The sequence below is a fragment of the Calonectris borealis genome, chromosome 29 (genome assembly GCF_964195595.1).
Source record: "Calonectris borealis chromosome 29, bCalBor7.hap1.2, whole genome shotgun sequence".
Taxonomy (NCBI): Eukaryota; Metazoa; Chordata; class Aves; order Procellariiformes; family Procellariidae; genus Calonectris; species Calonectris borealis.
The window spans coordinates 3,376,531-3,401,667 of NC_134340.1; the positions used below are offsets into that span (position 1 = coordinate 3,376,531).

The window sequence follows — 25,137 nt, forward strand, 5'->3', positions numbered from 1 at the left end:
TAAAGTGTTCTCCCCCCGCCCCCAGTGCCTGTTCTCCTCTCAAGGGCCGTGTTAATGTCACTTTAAAGATCTCAGATTATGCTCAGGGAAGCTCGCAGCACATCATTTGATTAAATGCTCCTTAAGCTCTGTGATCTCTGGCTTCTCCATCTCCAGAACCTGTCTCCTGTCATTGCTGGTCTCTGCTGAGACTTTCCAGCTGAAGGGCTGCAGGGACCCAGTTTCCCCCTCCGGTTTATCAGTTAGCCTGTGGGGCTTGTGGAGGCAGAGGAGTCTTAGCCCTACGCCTAAGGAAGGCTCATATTTCCCATTTCCAGGGCTCAGTCCTGCCTCTTCCTGCAGCTGTGTGTTCATTAGAAGCGTTTCTTAGCTCTGTCTGGATCTTCCCAGCTGAGTGCTGAGCTTTCGTGTCCATTCTTGGAGTGTCCTGGGGCACCTAACAAGTGTCCCTCTAGCTTCGCTTGCTTCCTACACCGGTAGAGTCGGCTGGTCAGGGTTATTTCCTGGTTTGCTAAAAGTTTTAGCAAATGACCCAGCAAAATGATACCTAAATTGGGGCTAATGTCAGTGCTCCTGACTCATTCTCTTCTGACAAATGTGGTTTTTGCCCTTTCTCCTTTGGTTCCCTTTTTCTTCTGTTTGACACCACAACCACTGGCCCGTGGTGTTGCCCAATGGTTTGTAGAGGTGAGACGACGCCTGAGTAAGTGCACGCACACACGAGCGTGTTTCTCCTTGCCGTTTCAGCTGCAAAGCACCGGCGCAGGCAGAGTTCACGTGCGTCCCCAGGGCAGGCAGCTGGGCAGCCCTCGGGGCGGCAGGGAGCGGTGGGCTGTGTCTGGCAGTGCACAGGAGCCCGGTCGGGGTTTGTCCCTCCTCCCCGTCCCACAGTTGGCTCTGGGGGCCGGATGGGAGGACTCGGAGCAGAAGCTGATCTGTCCAGGGCTGCCCTCATTCGTACTTGCTTGTGTGGAGCCTGGAAGGTCCCCTCTCCAAAATAATTTCCCCTACAGTTGGTCATAAGACTGCTTTGCCCTCTTGCCTGCTGTTGAGAGCCTGTAATAATTGCTCTGCAAGGTGGCTGTTATCTCTAGCAGCTGCCAGTCCATGTGCTCTCGGGTTTGCATCGCTCTGTAACCTCCGATCTGACTCAGTCTTGCTGAGCTTCACGCTCCGGCGACCAGGGCCAGAGCTCAGCAGCACCGAACGCGAGGGAAAACTGCAGCAGAGGGTGGCTCCGGGCGCAGGAGCCATCCCTCCCTCTGCGCAGCTGGGAGCTCTTCACAAGCAAGGTGCTTTTGTGGCTCTCTTCCCCTGATGTGCAGCTCGCTCCACCCTTTCTCTGAGCTCCGCAGGAGCTGGCATCTCTTCCTTCTGCTGTGAAGCTTCCCTCCTCCAGCCGTCCCCCAGGTGTGACCCTCCGGCTGCGCGGCGGAAGGACGACTTCCAAACGGCGAGAGAGCGGAGCACACCTCGTGCGCGCAGCGTCCCTGGCGCCTGCCTGTCTGCGTCAGAGCTGGCTGCCCTGTAAATCCTTCAGGTCTTGTCAAGCGGCAGCAAAGCCTCGCCGCTCAGGTCATAAATTCCTCCTCTTGCAGCTGTCTGGGAACGAGAGCGGCTTTTGCAGCCTCCCCTTCTCCTTCCCATCCTCCCTTCTCTACACGCGCTTTTCTGTTAGGTCTGATCTTCGTTGTCACATCTGGGTACCTTTAGCCCAGGGGAGGAATTGGACTTAGGTGCTGGCACAGCCCAGGATGGGCAATCTCTATGCCAGCCCTGCTTTTTGGTGCTCGGACCGAGGGGTGGGAGATGGGGAACGTGCTCTTTTGGTTACGGCTTGGGACTTGGCGTCTGGACTTTCTCATTTCTCCTCCAGATCTTGTCCCTGCCCTGCTGCACATCCTCTCTCCCTTTCTCCAGGCTCTCTTTCCTGGCGTCCTCATTAGTGATCTCTGACAAAAGTTTGCTCCAGATGTTTTAGGAGACCTTTTCCAGCCAAAATCTTGATCCCTTTCCACTGCCTGTAGCCTTGGGAAAACAGAGCTTAATGCTCTGAATTGAGCTTGCAGCGGATGTTGGTAGATCCCTGCCCGGATCCTGCTCGTGCCGCGCCGTCCGAGGGGCCGTGCGAGCGCAGACCCACCTCTCTGTCTCTCCCCAGGTGTCCTGCAGCTCCTCCAGTCGAGGACTTCTCGCAAATTCCTGGCGTGTCGCCTCACTCCCGACATGGAAACCAAGCTGCTCTTCATGACCTCACGGGTAATTCCCTCCTGCTCGCCGGGGGTCCTGTGCCAGCGCGGGGGAGGAGGGCACTCGTCCCTGCCCGGTGCACCAGTCCCGTTCCCACGCTGGCGCTGGGCACGGGGAGGGAGGGCAGAGCTTTACTGGTGCCAGTATTTGTTGCTTCTGGCATCTAATGGCGACAGGAGGAGGAGAGGCTGCCCAGCAGGAGCTGATGTAGATGGGCCTGAGACATCCCTGGTATTCATTAAAAGGCACAAAACAGCTTTGCAGGGGAACATTGCTCCTGGCTGGCCGCTTTCCAAGGCAAGCGCTTTCACTGAACGGCCGCGATGCGGTGGGTTATCGCAGCTCCGACAACAGCAGCCGTATTCAAGAGAGGCCAGGAGCTGCGCAGCGACAGCACCGGGGTTAACTCTTATCTGTGTTCGCACACCAGGCAGAGCTCGCTTCTCCCTGGCTTTGCCTCCGGCCCGGCCGCTCGCTGGCTGAGGCTGCTCGCGGGGGCTGTGCTGTGCCGCACGCGCGGGGCGTGTGGTCCCGTCTGCTCAGCCGGAGGCAGACCCTGCATGAGAACGCTGCACAATGGCCTTTTTGCTTCCTCGGTCTCTCTGAAGACGCTGCCAGCACGGGGCTGATGGGGAGCAGGGTGTGAAGCAGAGTTTGCCGAAAGAGGCAGCTTAGAGGATGGCAGACCGTGGTTCTAGCAGCCTTTCCCCGAGCCTTGAGCAAAACATCTTTCCCTTTCCCTTCAGGTCCGGTTCGGCCAGCAAAAGCGGTACCAGGACTGGTTTCAGCGGCAGTACCTGTCCACCCCAGACAGCCAGTCGCTGCGCTGCGACCTCATACGCTACATCTGTGGCGTGGTCCACCCCTCCAACGAGGTGCTCAGCTCCGACATCCTCCCACGCTGGGCCATCATTGGGTGGCTGCTCACCACCTGCACGGTGAGTTGCGAGGGCCAAACCTGAAAGCGAGTCACGTAATTGCTTGGGATCTCTTCCCTTGCAGGGAAAGGGGTAACCTGCTGATGCTGGAAGCGGCCGGGGAGGTTGGGGTTAGGTATTTGCTGGCTGGGCTGAAGGAGAGAGTTGCAGAGCAGCGGTTAGGACGTCATCTTCTGTTCTGTGCTCTGGATTTTACTCTTGGCTCGGCTGCACGTTGGATCCTTTGGGATCTGCTTTCCCAGCATAAACCTCACCTTCTCACTTTCACCTTGTCATGTCCTTTGTTTCTGCTTTGTTTATTGCCCGTCTACAAGGCGTGGGGCTTCTCCTGTCCCAGTGGGGTGTGAGAGCGCGGGCAACGAGATGCCTCGTTATAGCCTTGTTGGCTTCCACTCTCTCCGCTCGGCCTGTCGTCCCGTGGCCCACCCGGGACCGCAGTCTGCAGCACTTGCCAAACAGAGCAGAAACGGCCGAGGAAACGGCTGTGCCCATGAACCTATAGCAGATAAGGCCAAGGGATGTGCGGGGCCCAATTATACGCGATTCAGGGTTGTAGCCGGGCTGTGCTTTGCAGAGCACGTGGCTTGTATCTCCCAGTTTTTGGGCTGCCTTGGCCCCTGCCGCCCTGCATGCTGCCCTGGCCGGAGCTGCTTTCGAAGCAGGCAGGTTTGCTCAAGAATTTCCCACCCTCTCTGAAAACTCACTCCTGCGCAGCAGCAGCGGGTACCCGGGGGGGTTTCGCCAGCTCTGCCCTTCCTGCTGGTGGGAAGAACGTCGCCAGCCGCTGCCTCGCAGCAGGGCCCGGCGCGTCGGGCGTGCAGAGGGGACAGGGGCCCAGCACTGTATTCATCAGACAATTTGCATTTTTTTTTTTCTTCTCTAGTCCAACGTTGCTGCTTCAAATGCCAAACTGGCCCTATTCTATGACTGGCTCTTCTTCAACCCCGAGAAGGACAGCATCATGAATATAGGTACTCCGCTACGGGGAGTCTTCCTCTGAATGGGCAAGGGTCCAAGAAGGGGTTAATGCCTTCCAGAGCGGGTAGAGGTCGGGGGATCTGATGGGGAAAAGCCCAACAAAGGGCATCAGTTCCCTCCCCTGCCCTGAACTCCTGGGGCTTGCTGCCTTGCAGGAGAGCTGCTCTGATGGAGCCACTTTCCCATCCGTGGTAGCAGCAAGCGTCCTCCTTGAGCGGAGGAGCGTCCCTCCCTGGGGGCAGGCGGGCTGCCTGACTGCAGCGCTGTCCCAGGGCTCAGGGCACATCAGCCAGGACTGACACAGCCAGGGGCGTTGCTGGGAGCTCCTGCCTGCGGGGAAGTTGGTTCTGGCCGTTGTTTGAAGCCTAAGTGTTATTTAGGAGCTGGATGAGGGAAGGGTGTGTACAAGCCAAAAGAAGGGGGTTCCCTCTGCGCCCCAGGGGCAGAAGGCTGGGTCTGCAGGAATGGGGGGGACAGGGGGTATGGGCATGTCTGGGGCTCTGAGCACGGGGCTCCCTGCTCTCTCCTTCCAGAGCCTGCCATTCTGGTGATGCATCACTCCATGAAGCCTCACCCTGCCATCACTGCCACGCTGCTGGATTTCATGTGCCGGGTGAGCTGCCCCTCGCTCGTCAGGGAATTACCTGGCTTGCCAAATGAGTTGCGTGACGGGGTTGAGTGATGAAGGCTGTGAAAGCAACCGCTGGGGTCTGCGCAGTCCCTCTGCCACCAGTGGGACAGAGAGACTCCTCGGGAGTGTCAACGGAGGACAGTGTAGAGAGAAACAGCCGCAATCTCATCTGCTTACACCAGCCGGCTGCGCAGAGGTCGCGCTCCGAAGAGAGCTGGTCGCTGTGTCAGCCTCGGGGGCTGGTTTTAGCCTCGTACGCTTGTCTGTGGTGCAGAGGAGTGGAAGCGCGCTGGCCGGGAGGTGCTCCCGTAGGGATTGCAGCCGGGTCCTTCAGCTGTGCTCTCCTCTGAGCCCTCCCATCGCTGGTGCAGCAGCACCTTGGTGTAGGTCAGTGCTTTTCCTCTGCCAAAACAGAAGCTGGGAGCAGTCAAGTGGTGAGCGGCGCAGCCCGCTCCCTGCACGCCGCCCCTTGCTCCGTGCTGACTGGTCCCAAAGGGCAGGAACGGTAACGCAGGCTCAGGCAAGGCAGATGTCTTCAGTCCCCAGAGAGTTTCGGGGCAAAGGCCTGTTGCCTCTCCATCCCGCAGGAAGGGAATTTCATGAATCCCTAGAGCCAGTGATACTGGAAAAACAAAATAGTGTCATCTCACTGCCCATTCTTCAGAGCCAAAAAAACACAAAACAAAACAAACCAAAAAAGCTGTTCCCCCTTCATTTTTTTTCCACATTCCTCAGTGCATCATCTGGTCTGTTCTGCCCTGAGCCTCCTGATTGCGAAATAGCCTGCAGAGTAGCTCAGTATCTGCTGGCAGCCCTTTTAACCTCCCCTTACCTATGCTAAATTAAGGAGGGATTTTCCCCTTGCTGATCTGCCAAGAGCACAGTCAGGCACACTGCTGCAGACGCTCAGCCAAATTATTCGCCTCTTAAAACCAGCCACCAGAGGCTTTGGTGAGTCCTCGCCGCCTCTTGATAAATCCAGGACGTTCCTGGAGGTGGGAGCATCGGGCCCATGTGTCATTCATTAATGGGAATGCCACTGTGGGAACACACGTAAGACTTCCCAACTCTGCAAATAAATCCTTCCGGAATGGTGAGCATTAGTAGGAAAAAGGCTTCTGAATTGTTCCCTTTAGCACCTAATGAAATGCTTGGCCCAGTGTCATTCCCTGCGGGCAAACAGAATCTCACTGCAGCAGGGGACGAGTCAGACCCGTCACCTCCCTTTCAAAGGACAGCCCTCCTTGGGCCGGGAGCAGAGCTGCTCCTGGGGGAAGCAGTGCCAACAGTTGCCGGTTCCAGTAATTTGGTCCCGGGGAGGGCCGATGGTGTTTCTTGGAAGCGGGGTCTTTCCGTGGCACGAGCGCTGGAGGAGCTGCGACTTGCATCACTCTCCTCCCTCACGCCCAGCACACTCTGTGTGCTCCCGTCCCCGAGTCCAAAAGCAGCTGCTGGCTTCTGGCAGAGGAACTAGGTGGAAGGTTCCCGGGATGACCCAGATTTCAGGGAGGAGTCCTCTTGCTCCCTCCAGAAGCAAGGGACCGCGTGTCGACGGAGCTGAATGTTTTTAGGGTACCCTTCTCGTATTCCCCCCACTCCTGCAGTGGTCGCTGCTGCTTGGAGCATGGTCCTGGCAAGCCCCAGAGCTTCTCACACCTCGCGAGGCAACGTCTGTGTGTTTTTCTCATCCCTGGGAGATGCACCGGCTGGCCGCCTGGGGTAGAAAAGCCAGAGGCGTGGGCTGGTCCCCCTTCCATCCACCGTCCCTGAGGTGCTGCGCTCGGAGAGCCCTCCTGCTGCCCCTCTTGGTCAAGAGCAGCTGGGATGTGGTGCCTGAGTCAAGGGTGACCCAAGAAGCTGACCGATGATGGCCTTAGCTAGTCCTGGCTGTGTCCTGCTGGCTGACACAGGCCCAAGGGTAGGCAGAAGCGTTCATGGCACTAACGTGGTCGTTCTCCTGTTTTCAGATCATTCCCAACTTCTATCCCCCACTGGAGGCTCACGTCCGGCAAGGCGTGTTCAACTCTCTCACCCACATTGTGGAGAAGCGAGTCCTTGCGTAAGACAGCCACCGATGTTACTACATTTGTACAACTGCTGTGCACCAGTTTTCCTGGGTGTCACCAGCCTAGTCAAAACGACCTCCAGGCTCTGTAAGAGCTGCGGAGGGCATTTTTATTGACTATGAACCATGGAAGAAGCCATAGTTGCGTCTTTATGGTGCTGAGGCTTGTCCTGAGAGCTGTTCCTTGAAGCAAGGGAATGGGTGGGTTAAGAAAGCTATAGCCACTCCGCTTCAGATGAATAGAAACGTCCCCAGCCCTTTCTGGTCCCCGAGCTGAATGGAGCAGCCTTGCTCGTGGTCCTCCAGCCGGCAGGCACCTCCTGCATCAGCCAAGTTCCCCTCCCAGGAGGTAAGACCTCTTCTCCCCTTCCCACGTGCCTTCTGGTGGCACAGGTCCCATTGGTGGCAAAGTGAGGGAACCCCAGCTGAGCTGCAGGAAGGAAGGGGGGACCTCGTAGCCTGTGGTCCGTAACGCAAACCAAAGCCCTGACGTAAGGGCGGAGATCGCCCTGCATGTCCTGCACGGTGAAGCTAAGCAGCAGGGCACCGCATCCCGGCTTTTTCTCATCCCTTTCTCTTCCTACCCCCCAACACAGACATCTGGCCCCTCTCTTCGACAACCCCAAGCTGGACAAAGAGCTCCGTGCCATGTTGAGGGAGAAATTCCCGGAGTTCTGCAGTTCGCCCTCGCCCCCCATCGAAGGTAGGGAGCGGGGCGGGTGGAGGAGGGAGGCTGCGGCAGGTGCTGCCTTCCCCGAGACGGGGCTTTCCCCGGCTCTCCTGCAGCCATAGCAGCCGTTCAGGGGGTCGGACTGGGACTCCAGGGAGAGGAGGGCTCTGGGTGCTCGTGTTTATGGATGGTTGTGGTCTCCCTTCATCTCAGCCCTGCTGTACACTAAAGCTGCGCACTACCCATTTCTCTCTCTGCTCCATAGGGGTTACTTAGCCTTTCTTCTCTGTAGGCTAATGGATTAACATAATTAGGTTAAACAAAGAGCAACCATTTCTAACCTGTATTTAACAGGAGAGCGCTGCTGCTTTGCCAGATCTGCTGAAGGACTGTGCCTGTAACCCTGTCTCTTTCCTGTTGCATCAGCTGCTCTGGCTGAAGGGACCCACCTCACCAACAAACCCTGCTGCCCCAAGCTTCTCAGCCTCGCAGAGCTGGCAAAGCTGTTGCTCTGCTCCGGGACACGGGCTCTGCTGTTGGCCTGGGTGAGGGATGAAGCACGAAGGCTGCTGGGCACTTAGGTGGAGAATGACCCCATCCTGCCACGGGTAGGGATGGTTAAATGGAGTCGCTGGGAGTTCCCTTCCCCAGCTTGAGTTTTCCAGGGTCCGTCACTTGCCCAGATTCTTTCTTCCCTTTTCAAAGCACTTGTATCTCCTTGCTGGAGCCTGTTTATCAGTAGAGGTGACTCGCAGGCAGAGCCTGCCCTGCCCCTCGGCTGTGCGAGGAGCCATCGTAACCTCGCTTTCTGCTCTGACCCCTTTGCATACATTCTTGCAGTCAAAATTGAGGAACCCGTTTCCATGGAGATGGACAATCATATGTCAGAAAAGGATGACAGTTGCTATGACAACGCCGAGGCCGCATTCAGTGACGATGAAGAAGACTTGAACAGCAAAGGTGAGGGGTGCAGTCAGCTGGGCGCCAATGCTCTCGAGTGCTCCTGCGTCGCCGCAGTGTGAATAGCTGCCGTTTGCCTCTGCGCCGGACGGTGTTTCCCCGCGGTCTCGCGGGCACCTTCCCTTCGTGATGGAGGATCCCCAGACAACCGGCTGTAAGCACAGTTCCCTCAAAGCCCCTTTCCCACGAGCAGCGGGAATTGCTGCACTCCAGGCAGACCTCCTTCTTGAGATCCAGGTTTTCCTTCTGCAAGAGAGGGTGCTGAGGCCGATGCCCTGCTGCTTCCCAGCCCCTGACAGCCAGACTCGGCAGATCTGATACAGATCTGTGCTCAAAGGGGAAGGCTGTTGGGCTTCGTCTCCTTGCCTGGTTATTCCCTACAGCTTAGACCCTTTGAACGTAGCGCTTTCTCCACCCATGTGTCCTCTCTAGATGTCTGACTAGTCTCAAGCCCCGCTGTGCTGCATGGTTGGGAATCCCTGTGGCAGATGCTGTGCCGGATGGTTTGTTTGGGAACAGGGTGTCTCTGTTCTCAGGCAGCTGCTAATGAGGCTCAGGCTTCTAATTGCTCAGCCACACGGTTTTCATTACGCTCCCTCCCTCTCGAAGCCATGGGGCTGACAAGCCTGCACAAGGCCAGAATCCCCTCTGCTCGCTCTCCGGAGCTACAGGCGTCTCAAGCTGTTCCTGGCCTTGGTGGTAGGACTCTTGTGGGCTTCCTGCCGTGCTGGAGGGCTACCCCTGTGGCGGGGAGGGGCCACGGGCCCAGGATGGGGGAGGATGTGACACTGTGCTTGTAGCATTGTCTTCAATAGTCCCATCGAGCCCTGCCAGCTGCTTGGGGCCCCTGAGAGGGACACAGGCTCGAAAGCCATGTGCAGAGAGGATTTTTGCAAAGGGGATCAGCCACCTTCTCCCGTCCCTCAGTGGCAGCTTCTTTCTGAGCGTTTCTGCCTTGGCCCTGGCGCTTCTGGACTCTGCTGCCGTTCATTTTTGTGGCCTGGAATGAGCCTGGAGGATGAGGGTGTGGAAAAGCACTTGGGGTATCTCAGTCCCAGAGTCCTGAACGCAAGCGTTTGCGCCGCGGGTGGAGAAAGGCTTGCGAGCTAGCTACGGTTGTTGAGCATGTTGAAGGACAGGCAAAGCATCGGGTTTGGAAACTGGACTGAACGGGAACCACAATTCTGGACACCCACTGCGTTTGGATCCCATCCCACCCTGCTCCCTGTCACCTGGACACGTCTCTAAAGGGTGAAGGCAAGATCTGAGGCTGGACTGCACGCTGCTTGTCCTGGGATGGCAGCTGCCCCCGCAGCCCCGCACAACTCCTGCTGCTAGGACAGAGATTGCCTCTGGTACTTCTTAGATGTAGCTGCTTGGGAAAATAGACTATTCCACTGCTGCTTTCTTTGTTGCAGGGAAGAAAAGGGAGTTCAGGTTTCATCCGATCAAAGAAACCATTGTGGAGGAGCCTGTTGATATCACGCCATTCCTGGACCAGCTGGATGAGTCACTGAAGGATAAAGTCCTGCAGCTGCAGAAGGGAAGGTTGGTATCGTTTGGTTGTGTTACATTTCACGTTGATCTCTTCAGGGCAATGACACACCAGACCTTTTAGTCCTGTTGTACAGTGCTGCTTGCTCCAGAGCCCTTCTCTCAGAGCTAATGCAATCTGGTGGCTTGTCTCCCTTTAACACGGAGAGGTCCTCCTGCACAGCTTCTGCAGGAAATGTCCGGGTGGTTTGGAAAGGTGCTGGGTTAAGAGCCTTGTAATTTGTCCTTGGAGCAGGCTCAGACCAGGACACAACAGCAGTTTGCTGGGGGCTACAGCATTTCTCTGAATCAGGGACAGGAAGGCAAAAGGCTCTGAGTTTCGTCCTTCTCTGCTGTTGGATTGGCGAGGGGAGGCTGCGCAGGCCTTTGGGGCTATTGCTGCCTGAGGGTTTCAGTACATCTCTGTATGGGACGTGTTCCCTGCGGACAGAGAGGTACCTGTGTCTGCGTGTGCTCTGGACTTCCCCACCTCCAGTCTTGATTTTCAGTGACCTTGGAATTAACTCCATCTAAAGAAGGCTAAAAAAAGCTCTTGCTTTGCAGACCTTGGCATAGTAGACTGATTTAACCTAATTTATGTCTTTATGGCTTTAAGTGCATTTAATCTTATGCTTTTAGTCATTTAATTTGTTTGTCTTGCTGCAGACAACCTCGGGCACTTTTGTAAGTAGGTGCTGCAGCAGTGCAGCACGTTCTTCCGGGGCTGCATCTCTGCAGCGTGTGCTTCTGAGCCTGGCACCAGCCAGAGCCTCCCCTGCTCGGGGTCCGGGGGGGCTCCCGAGCAGAGCCAGCTCAGCACAAAGCCCCCTTGTCCCCTGCTCTCGGTATCTTCCTATGTAACTTGGATTTCCTCTTGTTTTTGTGCTCCAGCGATACGGAAGCTCAGTGTGAGGTCATGCAGGAAATCGTGGATCAAGTCCTGGAGGTAACGGCACAGAGCCGGGGAGCAGCGCTGCTGCCTAACTGTAAAACCAGAGCAGCTGGCGTGGCGTGGGCTGGGCAGCTCCCACCCTGCGTGGCTCTGCCCCGAGAGCTGCGACTGAAGGAGGGACACAGAAGCCTGAGGACGCTTGAATCCTAAATGAGTTCAAAACGGCACCGTGCAGCTCTATCCGTGCTCGTTAAACACAGCCCCGAGCTGCTGCTTGCTGGGAGGGTCTAGCAGGGGAAGATGGCTGCGTCCATGCTGTTTCCTTATACCCTACGCCTAAATGTCCCCAGTAGCTGCTGTCAGACGGGACGCCGGGTGAGGCGCGCTCACATTTTGACCCCGCGCGGCTCCTATAGCGTCTGCAGAGCTTCTGGGGGCTTCTGCGTGTGCCGTGCATCTGCGACGCTCCCTTGCTTTTGGCCCTGGGCTCTGTGCTCAGGAGAGGCTGCAGCAAGCCCTGCCCAGCAGAAGAGCTGCGGATGTTTTCCAGGAGCTGAGCGTTCAAGGGAGGTTGCATCCCCTGCCTCTAATCAGCTCCCTTTAGAGTCAAGTGGCCTTTTAGCGTATGAGAGCTGCTTCTCCCCTCTGTGGGAACACGGGGAAAGGGCTTGTCAGGGTCTAAATCCTCGTTGCCAAGTGCCTGCAGTCCCTGTTAGCCCTTTGCAGAGGGAGAACGGAGCTCAGTGAATTACTAGCCATTAGAGGATAAGTGGACCACAGTGATTGTGAAGTGCTTCAGAGCTGGACATCAATTAGGGGCTTGTCTTGCTGATGACCAGCTCCTGGTGCTGCAGTATAGCAGCAAAACAGCTCCTGAGCAGCTGGGGGTCCGTTCCCCGCAGCAGAGACTCTGCTGCGTCCCTTCCAGCTGTACCTGTGCTGGGCAGGCAGGGTTCGAGCTTCTGCTTTCTCCTCTCATTCCTTCCTTTCTCTTTACCAGGAGGACTTCGATTCAGAGCAGTTATCAGTGCTCGCATCCTGCCTCCAGGAGCTATTTAAGGCTCACTTCCGTGGTGAGGTTTTGCCAGAAGAAATCACAGAGGAGTAAGGATCTTTTTTTTTTTGTGTCTCATCCTTTCACACTGGGACTTGGGCTTTTCCCAGTAAAACATTCACCATTTTCAGAAGGCTGTGCTGAAGCCAGCAGCTTCCCCTATGAAGCAATACAGGGTTCACAAGCGGTCGGTGTGGAGCTGGTCAACAGTTGTCATATCCAGGGCTGGAAAGAGACCATCTTCCTCCTCCCCACAAGTGCGAGGAGAACCTGCTGCTGCAGGTCCTTGTGTCAGAGCTCACTTTATGATGCTCTGGTGGCTTCTGACCAGGGCACACAGGCTCCCAAATGCTCCATCTGTCCCTGCTGTACTCGCACAAACCAGCGCCGTACGCTCTTCCTCCGGCATTTTGTTGGAACGGGGCTCGGAGTCAGAGCTGTTGGGTTCTGTTAGCAGGACCGTTCCTGTCTTCTCATTATCTAGGGCTAACCCTTAACGGCCCGAGGACCAGAGCGAGCAAGATCCAGGGCTTTTTCCCTGCCATTGCTGGGGAAACACAGAGGGTGGATGCACATGGAGCTCTGACTATTGCGTTTATCCCGCAGGTCTCTGGAGGAGTCGGTGGGGAAGCCTCTCTACCTAATATTTAGGTATGTCTGTTCTGAAATTTTCAAATAATCTAGCTAGGGCTTTCTTGTTAGCTTCCTGACCATCACCATGGGTGAACCCTGGGGGTCTAATTCTGTCACGCCCCTGCTTGCCCCAGGGCTGATCCCAGAATCAGAAGAGTTATTGCATTGTTCTGCCTGTGTTGCGTTTTGTTTAGTAGAAAGACAAAATACAGGAAAATCACAGCTCATTTGGTCATTTGTGGAAGCCTGGGATCCCTGGGTAACTGGGGTTTGCCTGGTCCTGACCCCTTCGTCGCTGCACGTCCCGCCGTCCTCTGCAGCAGGGGTGGGAGAGGTGGCCCCTGTGTCCAGTCCAGCGAGTGAGCGGCCAGTACCACCCGCTACGAGGAGCTGGGTTTCCCTGCAAGCTGCCGGTCCTTGTCGTTAGCGGAGAAGCTCGTGCATGGTATCCCGTGTAACAGGGCTGTCTCCCTGTCCTGTGCTCCCCCAGGAACCTCTGCCAGATGCAGGAGGATAATAGCGGTTTCTCACTGCTGCTGGATCTCCTGTCAGAGCTCTATCAGAAGCAACCCAAGATCGGCTACCACCTCCTGTACTATTTAAAAGCCAGGTAGGTCAATGGGGATTGCAGGGAAGCATCCAAGCTTCGACTTGGCTCACGCTGCCTCCAAGAGAGAGCTCGCTGTCGTACCACCACCACCGCCCCAGCCCTTGCTGCGGCGCGGGGCTGGCAGGCTCCTCTCTCACCTGGGCACGTCTCCTTCTAGCAAAGCTGCAGCGGGGAAGATGAACCTCTACGAGTCCTTCGCCCAGGCCACGCAGCTGGGGGACCTGCACACGTGTCTGATGATGGACATGAAGGCCTGCCAGGAAGACGACGTACGGCTGCTCTGCTACCTCACCCCCTCCATTTACACAGAGGTGAGGCACCAGGAACCCCAGTTCAGATGCACAGAGCATCCCCTCACCTTCCTGCAGGCAGGCTCGGGGCGGGGCTGGTTTGCTTCTGAGCTTCAGGCTTGTTACGCTGCAGCAGAGAAGCCGTAAAGCCTAGAAGAAGTTCTGTCAGGCTGAGCACAACACAGTCTCCGTCCACCCCCCAGCCCAGCTTAACGGGGGTCGGCGTGCTGCCGTCGAGGTCGATGTTCAGCCGTCATCCTGCTTACAGCCCCCTTAAAGCCTGGTGCGCTCTCTGGACGGCGAGGTACTAACCTTGCTGTCCCGGATTCATCTCGTGCACGTGCTTGGCTCCCAGCGCAGCGTTGTCTGCGCTCCCTGGTTTAAGAGGTTTTGCTCTCTGCTGCTTTTCTTCTGGAGAGCAGCGAGCGAAGGCTCCGAGCAGACGTGTCAAAGTCTGGGGGAAGCAGCGCTCAGAACGAGTTCTGCTGCCTGCCCCCGAACCCTTGGGTTTACAAAAGGTTTTATTGCTTTCAGCACTTGGTGCTGAGCTGGAGCCAGCTGGACTTAGCAGAGAGCACGTTTGGAACGGGGAGCCAGGCGTCCGCACCAGATAGGTCACAGCTCGGTCCCAATTCACGCAGCCTGCCTGGGTCTTGGACAGAGCTGCTGTTACCTTCCTGCCGCCGGGATGCTGTCGAGCTCTCTTGCAGCCCTGTGCAGGCTGCAGCCTTTTATTTGAAACGGTTGCAGGGTGGAGGCTGCTTCCAACAAGCATCCAGCGATCGCCCGGCTTCAGGGAGCGGTGCTGGGGGTTGGAGAGAGGGAGGGTAACATCGCGCACTCTGAATAGATGGAGGGGTCACAGTTCTGCCTGTACTTTCTCATTCCCTGAGAGGAATGAGCTGGCCCCACTCCTCCCTCCTTTCTGGCTGGTTCAGCAGGAACATCTGCTGGGCGTTGAGGCCATCCAGCCCCATCCCTCACGAGAGCTTCCCGGGGGCTTCTGTGGGGAAAGGGGCACAGCAACAGCCCGGGGAGGGGAGAAAAACCTGCACAAGAGTAGGCACCGTACCACGCAGCGGCGTGGTGCGTGCTCCGGGGGGAATCCTGGCGTAGAGCAGCAGCTGGATCCCCTCCCTGGTCCTTCGGCTTTAGCAGCCTCCCTCCCCACAGCAGGGTCAGACTGTTTCTGCCCCCGTGGGCGTAGCGACCAGCGCAAGTCAGGCAGAATGTCCTGAGAGCAGCCTGTCTGGACGGCCAGATCCGAACGGTGCAGCCGTAGCTTGCTGCCACCAATTTTCCTGGCCTTTCGCCCCGTGTGTTGATTTTTTTTATTTTCTTGCAGTGCTGCGTAACGCACGAGGCCCTGGAACAGCGAGCAAAGCTAGCAAGGATAGGGAAAAATGGGGAATTTTAACCACTCTGGTCTGGCTGACTTCTGCAACCCGCAATCGAAGCAGCCTCGCTCCTCGCGCAGCTCCGCTCGGTCCAGATGGTTGGTGTCAGATGTGCTCACAGATGTGCTGGGCACTCGCTCGCAGCAGCCTGCCGGTGCCCTGCCTTGCAGCCCTCTCAAGCAGTGGATGAACCTGCCTGCTCCAGGCTGCGCACAGAAAACAGCCTGTCAACCCTCCTGCGCTTTCTCGGCTCCTTTTCCCGCTCCGCCACTTCCCCCGTTGCATTTAGGAAGCGGTGCTGGTTCGGGTCCAGCCCTCGGTGAGCCGCCGGGTCAGGCAGGGCGATGCTGCCCTTCGCAAGGAGGAACGTGCGCGCGTGTCTGAGCCTGGAGCCAGGAGGAGTTTTGCCTCAGCTGTGGGGATAGGAGCTTTTCACTGACCTCTCCCTCGTGTCCTTTCCTGAGCCCTGCCTCGCTTTTGTACTCTTCCAGTTCCCAGACGAGACCCTACGAAGCGGCGAGCTGCTGAACATGATTGTAGCTGTCATAGACTCATTCCAGGTAAGGAGGGGACCGGTGTCTGGGGTGAGAGGCAGCGTGTTCCAGGAGTGGCAGCACTGGTCTCCTCTGCTCCCAGGAGATTTAAACCTGAAATGGCCCACCCGCGGGGGATGCTCTGCTTGTTTAGTCCTCCTTGCCCCCATTCTTGAGCGAGGCTTTGTGAAGAGGAGCCCCGAAACCTCCGGGTATCTCTTTCCCTTGAGGAGCTGCGGTGCGCGGTGTCAGAAGGCTGAATCCCAGCTGCTTCTTTCAAGGGATCTCCCTGGCCGCCGAGCTGCAGCAGGCATGCCGAGAGAGATTTGCCGGGGTTTGTTCCGATCCCGTGAGGGATCTCTTGAGTTGCAGGCATTGGCAAAAAGCACCGCCATAGCCAGTGCTGCTGCGGGCAATCAATAATAATAATTATCAATAATAAGCCCCTTGGCAGGGCAGTGCTTAGTGCTGCTGGGGAGATGCAAAGCTATGGGCAGTGTCACGGCAGGCACAGCGGGAGGGCGCAGGAAAGGTGCAGGCAGCGCGTCCCCTGCTGCCTGCGGGCCGGCAGGGCTGAGATCGCGCCCAGCTCTTCCCGTCCTGGTGGGAGATCCGCTGCAGGCTCGGCAGGCTGAGGAGCGGAAGGCCAAGCCCTTGTCAGACCCTCCTGGAAGGAACCTTTCCCCGTGGTCACTCTGAGTTGCCATGAGCAACCCAAAAATAGTCACGGCGAAAGCTGGGGGCGGGGAGGTGGGCACCGGCAAGAATGCTGTACTGCGTGTTTCTGCTGTCTAGGCTCGTCTGGAGCGTGATCTGCTGATAACCCTTTAACTCGCCCTATTTATACACCATTCCTGGCCAGTCCCGCTTTTCCCAGCTGCGCAGGGGCCAGAACGCCTCGCCAGCAAGTTTTGCTTGGCAGGCTGGAGCCGACGTTGGGTACAGGAAGGGTTTGAGTCATGATGCCCTGACCCCCCCGCTCAGCCCTGCTCCTACTCCTCTGCTCCTGGGCTCTGCCCCGTGCTGAAATGCAAAGGTTTTGTTTTTCCCAGCAGAGGCCCGTAGCGTTTCCTCTCCCCTCCCTCCTCCAATTCCTTCGTTCCTTCCTGTTATTCTTCATCTGTTTCCCCACGATGCTCTGGCTGCGTGGGCCCCGCGCCCGGCCCACGTGGGGTCTGCGAGCAGAGCCGTGGGGCAGAGCCCAGGCAGCTCAGCCCGCCCTTGGCCTCCGCGTGCCTCCAGCACCCTGCGCCCGAGCAGGCTGCAGCGGCTCGGACCCCGAGGAAGGTAGCTGAGAGCCAAGGTGCGCCCTGTTGCTGAGCCTGTCAGCGCAGGAGCGGGGAACGGTGCTCCCCAGCTCCCGTCCCTGCTCCGGTGCAGCCCGGGCAGGCTCCCCGCGCGTCCCGTCCCCCTGCCTCTGCTTCCACCTCTCCCAGGGATGAAGGGGGTGATTCAGTGCAGGAAGCACCCCGCGTCTGGGTAGCGTCAGCTCCCGTTCTGCAGACCAGGGACGGTCCAGGGCCCCGAGCAGAGAGGGCTGGGGTTGTCCGAGCTTTCCCAGCAGGCTGCCGAGCCCTCCCTGCTGCCAGCCCCCGGGTGGGCTTTGTGCATCCGTCGGCAAAAGCTTGGGTCTGAGAGCACCGGGAGCACGAGGAGCGGGTCCCCAGCGCTTCTGCAGCAGCTGAGCTGGTCTGTCTGGGCCTGGCAGCCAAGCTCTCCCAACGGGGTGACACCATCCCACCCGCCCTGGCCCGGTCTGCGGGGATCTGCTGTCTGTCCTGCGTGACACTTGCTCCCCAGGCTGGGTGTTGATGTGTGAAACCATTAACCTCTCATTACTTCTTTGCCTCTGCTGGTTCCTTGCAACAGCTGCTTCTCCCTGGAGCTGCTTAACCCGGCTCTGATTTATGAACCACCTGCAGCCCACGGGGTTTCTGGGACTCCCCGCTGGATCCCCGCTCTTGCAGAGATGTTGGCAGAGCGACAGCTTCCCTGCTTGCTCTCCGGACCTCCCCCACATAAGAGGGCTTCTGCAGAGCCTGGGCACCCCCCTAACCCCATTTTCTCTGCCGCCCAGTTGCAGGAGCTGGTGTGCCACGTGATGATGGGGAACCTCGTCATGTTTCGGAAAGACTCGGTGCTGAACATCCTGAGTGAGTAGCGCTCCTGCAGGCACGGGCGCATCTCGGAGAGGGCGGGGGTGAAAGTGGAGTGGTTCCTGGGCACCCCCAAGCCTTCCTGCCCTTTGGGCCCCCGTTTTGCAGAGAGACCCCAAGTCCCTGGAAAGGGAGAAGGCTGCAGCCTCCAGCACAGCTTTGCCCTTTCAGATCGGGAGGGCTGTAGTCCGTGGCCATGCCGCCACAGGAAGAGCCCTGCGGAAGCTGGCTGCTCACGCAGCATCCGAGAGGCTCTTGGGCTGGCCGTGTTATGCCGAGGTCTGGATTTCCTCATGGTTTTATTGCCGCTGCTGGAAGGATCACTGCCCTACACCGGATTGTTCGGTTCAGCTGTGTGAGCCGAGCTGTGCGCTCTGATGGGTTTTACCAGGCTGGCTGTACGATGGCTTCGAGCCCTGGCCCTCCGCAGTGCCGTGCAAAGTGTAACCCCGGGCTCTGCGCACCCGCAGCCTGCCCGGGCGGGGCGGGGGGGAAACCAAAAACGCGAAAGGAAAGTCCCAAAATCTCCCCCAGCTCTGCAGCCTCTCCACGCGGTCCCAGCTGCTGCGTCTCCGGGGATGTGAACTTGTCCTGGTGCAAACCCGTGGCAAGTGCCGCGCCGCCGGCTGGTCCCCGCCGTGCGGCAGCTGACCCGGCGGTGCTGCGGGCCAGGCCTTTCTGGGGGCGGCCGTAACCTCTTCTCCCGGTGCAGCAGGGGTGAGGGCAGCTGGGAGGCGATGGCAAAAGGGTAGTCAGCAAAGTTGGAACCGGGATTTCCCTTTGTTTTCTGTTGACTGTGACACCCCAAGAGCAAAAAGGCCCTCGCTGCTGTTTAGTCTGGCCTTAGACCACCCTGAACTAACAGAGTGAGCTCTCGGATGGACACGCAGACCTTTGCCAGGACCACGGCCCCCTTAGCCACTGCGTAGGAAAAGGCTGGTGCCCGTCATCTCTCCCTCGCAGCATTCCTCGCCTTTCCCCCCAGGATCACCAGTGATTGACCCAGTTCCTCTTGTAGCTTTTTAATTGGACTGTCGTACCGTGGAAAGGCCCTTTCGGTCTCCAGCCAACGCTGCGCTTTGCCCGTGCGTGCCCGTGGCTCCTGCCCGGCCATCGGAGCCGGCCGTGGCTGCAGCCCGCTGGGCTGGGGTGGTTTTGGGCAGAGCCAGCGTGGAGAGCTCGGCGCACGGGAGCCAGCGTCTCCGGAGAGAAGCCCCATCGCCCTGATCCGATGGCTGCCTAGATCCAGCTTTGGTGTTACACAAGCTGCAGCCTAAGCCCATTAATTAAAAGAGCCTCATTAATTCTCTTCCTCTGAGCCCCGAGCAGCTGCATTAGTGACTTCGCAGCTCTGCCACCCGTGCCTCAGCTGGCAGAGCCTGCCCCGGTGCCACCTGCCAGGCCCCGGGGCCCCTGCTTGGCCTCGGCACGCGCGGGGCTGCCCGTGCGGCTCACGCAGCTGCCCTGGCGCAGTGCGGACCCCGAGACACGCAGCGGGGTCCCAGGCGCTGTGCCCTTCTCCGGTGCCCTGCTCCGGGCTGGAGGGTGGGTGTAACGCCGGGCAGGAGCTGCGCTGTCCCCCTCGCCGAGGGGCTGCGGCAGAGCTGTCTGCGGTGGCTTTGGCAGGTCCCTGCCGTTCCTGCGGCACCGTGCAGGCTCCCCTCACTATCCTGTGCTTCCCCCCAGTTCAAAGCCTGGACTGGGAGACCTTTGAGCAGTACTGCACCTGGCAGCTCTTCCTCGCGCACAGCATTCCTCTGGAGACCATCATCCCGATCCTGCAGCACCTCAAATACAAAGGTGAGCTGTCCCCCGCACGGGAGAGGCACGGCGCTGCGCCAGGGTGGCCGTGAGCTCCTGCGCTGAGGATGTCCTTTCCTTTGCAGACCACCCTGAGGCATTATCCTGCCTGCTGCTGCAGCTGAGGCGAGAGAAGTAAGTGCTGCTGAGCGCCGGGCGCAGGGCTGCACGACGCCCTGCGGAGGGTCCTGTGGCCGCAGCCCCCGGCACGCTGCGGCTGATGGCTTTCTTGAGCACCATCAGCGTGGTGGGGACAAGGGGATGCCACCTGCTCCGGCTTGGGCTGCTTGAGAAGCGAGGTGGGGGGGAAACCCCTCTTGCTGGTGCTCCCTAGCTCGCTCTGGGTGCGAGTTCTCTTAGCCCGAGTGCCGATGGGCTGTTTGTCTTTCACCTTGCTCAGCCTGCAGCCCGTTACTTAACGGAGAGCAGGCTGTCACCTGCCTCCCGCGGGGCACGGTATTAGAGCTGCCTTGGCATTGATCTGTGCTGCCTCTGCCTGCTGGGGTGGATTGGCCACATCCCACCCCTCTGAGCGAAGAGCACTTTATTTGTTTTCATTAATGCAGTGCATGAGGCTGGCTAATCTAATCCCAGCTCTAAACTGCGTTACTGAAAAGCCCGCGATGACGGAGAGCGCAGGGGCGAGCTCGGGCCGCCAGCGTTCAGCAGCGCCTTTCCCACGGCGGGGAGGCAGCGGGGCTGGCACGGCCGGGTGATACGGGCTGGGCAGGGAGCTTGGTGCCCCAGGAGGATGCTTGCCAGCGATCCCGGGGAAGCAGAGGAGTCTGAACGCTGCCCCTCATCCCCTGAGCCTGGGAGCCAATGCTGCTGGGGCTGCCGAAGGGCGTGCGGGTCCCAGGCGGTGTTCGGGGAAGCTTGGTCCCATCCAAGCTGCGCCTGGGCTCGCGTGCCAGGTCCCTCACGGCCCGGCGGCTCCACAGGCTTGTGACGTCCAGGTCTGAAGGCTGCTGTCAGCTCGAGTGGGCGGCGGTGGCTGCAGGGGGGACCCCAGCTGGCCGGGTCACAAACCCCTCGTCCCTCCTCACGTGCCCTCCTCCCTTTGCCGCAGGCCCAGCGAGGAGATGGTGAAGATGGTGCTGAGCCGGCCCTGCCACCCCGACGACCAGTTCACCACGAGCATCCTGCGGCACTGGTGCATCAAACACGATGACCTCCTGGCCGAGCACATCAAGTCGCTGCTGATCAAGAACAACAGCCTACCACGAAAACGCCAAAGGTGAGGGGCCGGGGCAGGCACAGCACCTCCCGCTCCTTCCCCTGGGGCCGCCCTGCCACCGGGAGCCGAGCGACAGACTCTGCCTTGTGCCCCACTCCGTGCCGGGCAGCCGGGACGCCGTGTGCCGTCGGCGCAGCGCGGGCATGCCAGCCCATCCTGCCGGTTACGCCATCGTCTCCTCGAGGCCGGGGCGGTGCCGCTGCCCACCCACGCGCTGACGCGCAGCCAGAGCCCCGAGCGAGCGTCCCTGCTGCAGAGCTGTGCGGGAGGCTGCTCTTTGATCTCGCCTGCGCTGACATCCAGCCAGCAGGACCCTTTTATGCCGAGCCCATTACCCGAGCTGTGTGGGGAAGCGTTTTCAGCTGCTTGTGTGAGCAGCGCCAAGCCTTGGTGCTCCCCCGCTGCGGCGCCGGCCGGGCAGGCCCCTCTGCTCGCCCCGCTCTGCCCGCCTGGGCGCAGCTGGATGTATCCAGAGCATCTTTTGGTGCAAATAGTCTTCCAGACGTGGTTCATTTAATCTCTGCTGGGACGCTGCTGCCTCTGGGGTGGATGGGGTCAGGGTCCGCCAGTGCAGTGGGACTAAAGGACGCAGCTGGGCCGAGCCGCAGCCTGCGGAGGTTAAATCCCAGCTCCCCAGGGCCAGGTTCCTGATCTCCTGCCTTTGGAGGGAAGGGGCAGAGGGCCTGTTCCTTGCCACCCAGCATGGGCAGAGCTCTGGAGGAGGCGGCTGGACCTCACCGCTGTGGGAGAGGAACGGAGAGCAGCACGGGATGCTGCAGCTGGTCCTGCGCCGCTGTGCCGGCTCCTGGCCATGGTGGCACGTGGGACACCTCACCCCAAGCCCAAGATGTCCCTCGGCAGGGAGGCAGGAGCTGTTTCTGCTGCACTCGGCTCTCCGGGTGATTTCCCAGCCTTTTATCCAGCCCCAAAGACCAACATCAGGCCCCCCGTCACCTGCCGGGGCAAGAGACACCCGGTCCCACTGCCTGCTCCGTGCCGGGTGACGGCAGCGCGGCTCTGACCAGCCCCACCGGCAGCCCCTCGGTGCCGGGCTCTGGGTGAGGGGGAGAGGAGGGTGGTCTGCTCCGGCAGCCCCCAGCCCCCTGCGCCAGGCTGACGGGGTCCTCTGCGGCCCCTTCCCGGCTGGGTGCCTGCAGCCCTTTGCTGGAGTAGGAAGGACATCTAGTGTCCTGGGAAAGCAGAGCAGCACCGCGCTCCCACCGCGGCGAGGGCTGCGAGTCCCCAAGGACCCCCACCCAGCACCCAGGGAGCCGGCACCACCACGGCACGCAGCTGGGTCACGGCCAGCGGGTCGGACGGGGCCTGGCCGGGAGGTTCGCCATCGCCGGGATCTCGCTGGTGCTCCCGGTGCCCCCTGTGCAGGTCGCACACCGGCAGCGGGAGAGCGGCCGGTCCCGCCGGCATCTCGGCCACGTCTGGGTCCCTCCCGCTCTCCGAAGAGGCTGCCGGGGAAGTCTGTGCCTTCGTCTGTTCCTCCGTGCTAATTAATGGCCTTTCACAGCTGAACAACGCAGCTATTTTCACTGTGTTTCTGTTCCGGGATCCGAGCCGTATCCAGGTCTAATCCCCGCTAATTAACGGGCGGCCAGCTGAGGCCCCGGCTGTTGGCAGCGTCCCGGCTGCTGGCACCGCGCACCGTCCTGCGGCCGAGGCTCAGCACGGGGCGCTTAGTGCTCCCCCGAGCCCCCGGGGATGGAGGTGGTGAACACCCTGGGCAGGATTTGTCCCCTTAATCCCCGGGCTGGAACAGCGCACGCAGACCAGCCCCCGGGGACCCTGCATGTGCCGGAGCCAGAAAATGGATCCTATGCTGCTCCCCATCCCCAGGCCCCCCTGCTCCGGCCTCTGGGTGCTGGGGGCACCCCGGGGCAGCGCGGATGGCAGGGTTATCCGTGCCCCCCATCTGCTTGGGGGTTCGGGGGTGCTGCTGCGGGGCCGAGGCACTCATTCTGCCCACAAGCGGGGGCTCCTGCAGCCTGTCTTTGGGGGGACAAGCGAGGGGCGGCTGGGGGGCGGGCAGGAGGAGCGGGGTGCACGCTAACGGGTGCTGCTCCTCTGCCCTCAGCCTGCGCAGCTCCAGCAGCAAACTGGCCCAGCTCACCCTGGAGCAGATCCTGGAGCACCTGGACAACCTCCGCCTCAACCTGACCAACACCAAACAGAACTGTACGTACCGCCGCGCAACCGGGGCGGGCCCCGGCGCTGCAGCCGCTGCCCGTCTCCATCGCCGTGAGGTGCCCCCGGGGCACACGTGGGAACTGGGATGCTCTGGGATACTGGGAGCCCCTGCATCCAAAACCCCGGATGGGTGGGGGGGTTCCCCTGCCTGGGGGTACCCGCCGTCAGGTCTCTGACTCCCCTTTCTGCCGCTTCCTCCACAGTTTTCAGCCAAACCCCGATCCTGCAGGCGCTGCAGCACGTCCAGGCCAGCTGCGACGAAGCCCACAAGATGAAGTGAGTTGGTCCTGCCCTGCCCCGCACCGGGCGGCCGCGGGGTCCCGGCAGCGCCTGCCCCCCCACCCACCGCCCCCTGTCCCTTCCAGGTTCAGCGACCTCTTCTCCCTGGCAGAGGAGTATGAAGACTCCTCCACCAAACCCCCCAAGAGCCGCCGAAAAGCCACCCTCTCCAGCCCCCGCAGCCGCAAAAACGCAGCCCAGCCGGCCAACAACGAGGAGGAGTCGGCTTCCAGCAGCGCCTCGGTAAGCGTCCCCCGTCCCCCCCCGGCACCCCGCAGCCCCTCGGCCGCATCCGCACCTCGAGGAGGCGCAGGCAGGAGCCGGGTCCCCCCCCCGCGGCGGCGGTGACCCCCCCACTTCCCCCTCTCCCGGCACAGGAGGAAGAAGACACCAAGCCCAAACCCGCCAAACGGAAAAGAAAAGGCTCCTCCGCTGTGGGCTCGGACAGTGACTGAGGGCTCTGCCCTCTCCCCCAGCCGCTCTCGGGTCCCCGTGGTGCCCGCTGGCCCTGCCACGCTCGGACAAAAGCCATTGCCAGGACGGGAAGGAGAGCACGTGTCCCCTCCGGGAGCCCGCGGGGACGGGGCCACCCCGACTCCCGCTGCGGGCGCTGTGCTTCCACGTCAAGCCCTCCCCACTTGACTTTTTAGCTCCTTTTTACTAACGGCCGGGGAGGGACGGGAGCGTGCACCCCCCCAGGACCTGGCTCCAGCCCCTGCCCGCTGGAGGGGCAGCGTGGACAGGGGACCCCGAGAGGGGACACGGCACCACGGGGAGGGGAAGGGGGACTTGGGGAGGGGGAGGGGGGGAAGTATATCACACATCCCCTATTTTCATACAAGAAATGTAAATAAACAGTGCGAACTGGCTTGCTGCTGCTGCAGGATGCTTTGGGGAGGGGTGAACTCGTGTCCCTGCCCACGGGGGCGAGGGGACGCCGACCCCCCCCGCAGCCTCCGCTCCCCTCCCGGGGCCGCGTCTCCCTGGGGAGCTGCTGCGGTGGGGGGGGGGGGATGCAGCGGGTTCGGTTCGGCGGACCCTGCCCGCACCGGAGCTCATCGCCCGCGTGAGAAGGGGACGACGCTCTCCCATGTCACCCCCAGAGCTATTAGCGTTTTTAAGTGTTTTTAAAAAAAACAACAATAAAAAGACTCTCAAATGTTTTGTACAAAACGCCACCTCTTTGTGCCGCGTCTCCCGGAGGTCCCCGGGGTCAGCGGCCCCTGGCCCGTGGCATGTGGCTCCCAGGGGACCGTGGCCTTGCCAGCTCCCCCCGAGCCGGAGGGGGAATCTGGGACAAGGCTGGGCCGGGAGCACAACGGGGAGGCCATGGCAAGGGGGGGACGGGGACATGGTGGGGGGACCGCGGCGAGGGGGATGGAGCTGGGGATGGGAGAGGGGTCTGGGGGAGGTGGGGTGGGGACAGGGACGTGATGGAGATGAAATTGGGGTGACCGTGGTGAGGAAGATGGGCCTGGGGACATGATGGGGGGACAGCGGCGAGGAGGATGGGGACATAATGAGGGTCCGGGGGGGGGGACAGGCAGGGCTGGGGCTGGGAGAGGGGTCTGGGGCGAGCGGGACGGGGACAGGGACGTGATGGAGGCGATGGGGATGAAATGGGGGGCTGTGGCGAGGAGGATGGGGACGTGATGAGGGTCTGGTGGGGGACAGGCAGGGTTGGGGCTGGGAGAGGGGTCGGGGGGGGTGGGATGGGGACAGGGACGTGCTGGGGGTCCCGGGGGGGGGGCAGACGGGGCTGGGGCTGGGAGAGGGGTCGGGGGGGTGGTGGGATGGGGACAGGGACGTGCTGGGGGTCCCGGGGGGGGGACAGACGGGGCTGGGGCTGGGAGAGGGGTCGGGGGGGGACAGGGAGTGAAGCGGGGGGGGCCTGATGCGGGGTCCGGGGTGGTGGCGAGGGGGCCGGGGAAGGGGCAGGCCCGGGGAGGGGCGTGTCTCCCCGCCCGTGGGCGTGGCCCGAGGGGCGTGCCGGCCCCGCCCCGCGCCGGGCGGCGGCAGCGGGCGGCGGGCG

The 25,137-nt window shown here is 60.5% G+C and overlaps 1 protein-coding gene across 3 annotated transcripts in view; it reads left to right on the top strand.

Moving 5' to 3' along the window:
- Positions 1-23,877, top strand: part of INTS3 (integrator complex subunit 3) — a 42,525-nt gene extending 18,648 nt beyond the window's left edge. For 2 of the 3 annotated variants that reach the window (XM_075176102.1, XM_075176104.1), the window contains 22 exons: positions 2,162-2,259; positions 2,997-3,188; positions 4,072-4,159; positions 4,700-4,779; positions 6,765-6,856; positions 7,459-7,565; positions 8,373-8,492; positions 9,911-10,040; positions 10,917-10,971; positions 11,918-12,021; positions 12,578-12,622; positions 13,095-13,214; positions 13,372-13,525; positions 15,393-15,461; positions 17,512-17,587; positions 19,277-19,390; positions 19,477-19,525; positions 20,460-20,627; positions 22,714-22,814; positions 23,030-23,102; positions 23,192-23,348; positions 23,483-23,877. In XM_075176102.1, coding sequence (XP_075032203.1) covers positions 2,162-2,259; positions 2,997-3,188; positions 4,072-4,159; positions 4,700-4,779; positions 6,765-6,856; positions 7,459-7,565; positions 8,373-8,492; positions 9,911-10,040; positions 10,917-10,971; positions 11,918-12,021; positions 12,578-12,622; positions 13,095-13,214; positions 13,372-13,525; positions 15,393-15,461; positions 17,512-17,587; positions 19,277-19,390; positions 19,477-19,525; positions 20,460-20,627; positions 22,714-22,814; positions 23,030-23,102; positions 23,192-23,348; positions 23,483-23,560 — 2,270 coding nt within the window. In that variant the 3' untranslated portion in view covers positions 23,561-23,877. The remainder of the gene's footprint in view (positions 1-2,161; positions 2,260-2,996; positions 3,189-4,071; positions 4,160-4,699; positions 4,780-6,764; positions 6,857-7,458; positions 7,566-8,372; positions 8,493-9,910; positions 10,041-10,916; positions 10,972-11,917; positions 12,022-12,577; positions 12,623-13,094; positions 13,215-13,371; positions 13,526-15,392; positions 15,462-17,511; positions 17,588-19,276; positions 19,391-19,476; positions 19,526-20,459; positions 20,628-22,713; positions 22,815-23,029; positions 23,103-23,191; positions 23,349-23,482) is intronic. The other variant, XM_075176103.1, reaches the window with a different exon arrangement.
- The last annotated feature ends 1,260 nt before the right edge of the window (positions 23,878-25,137 follow it).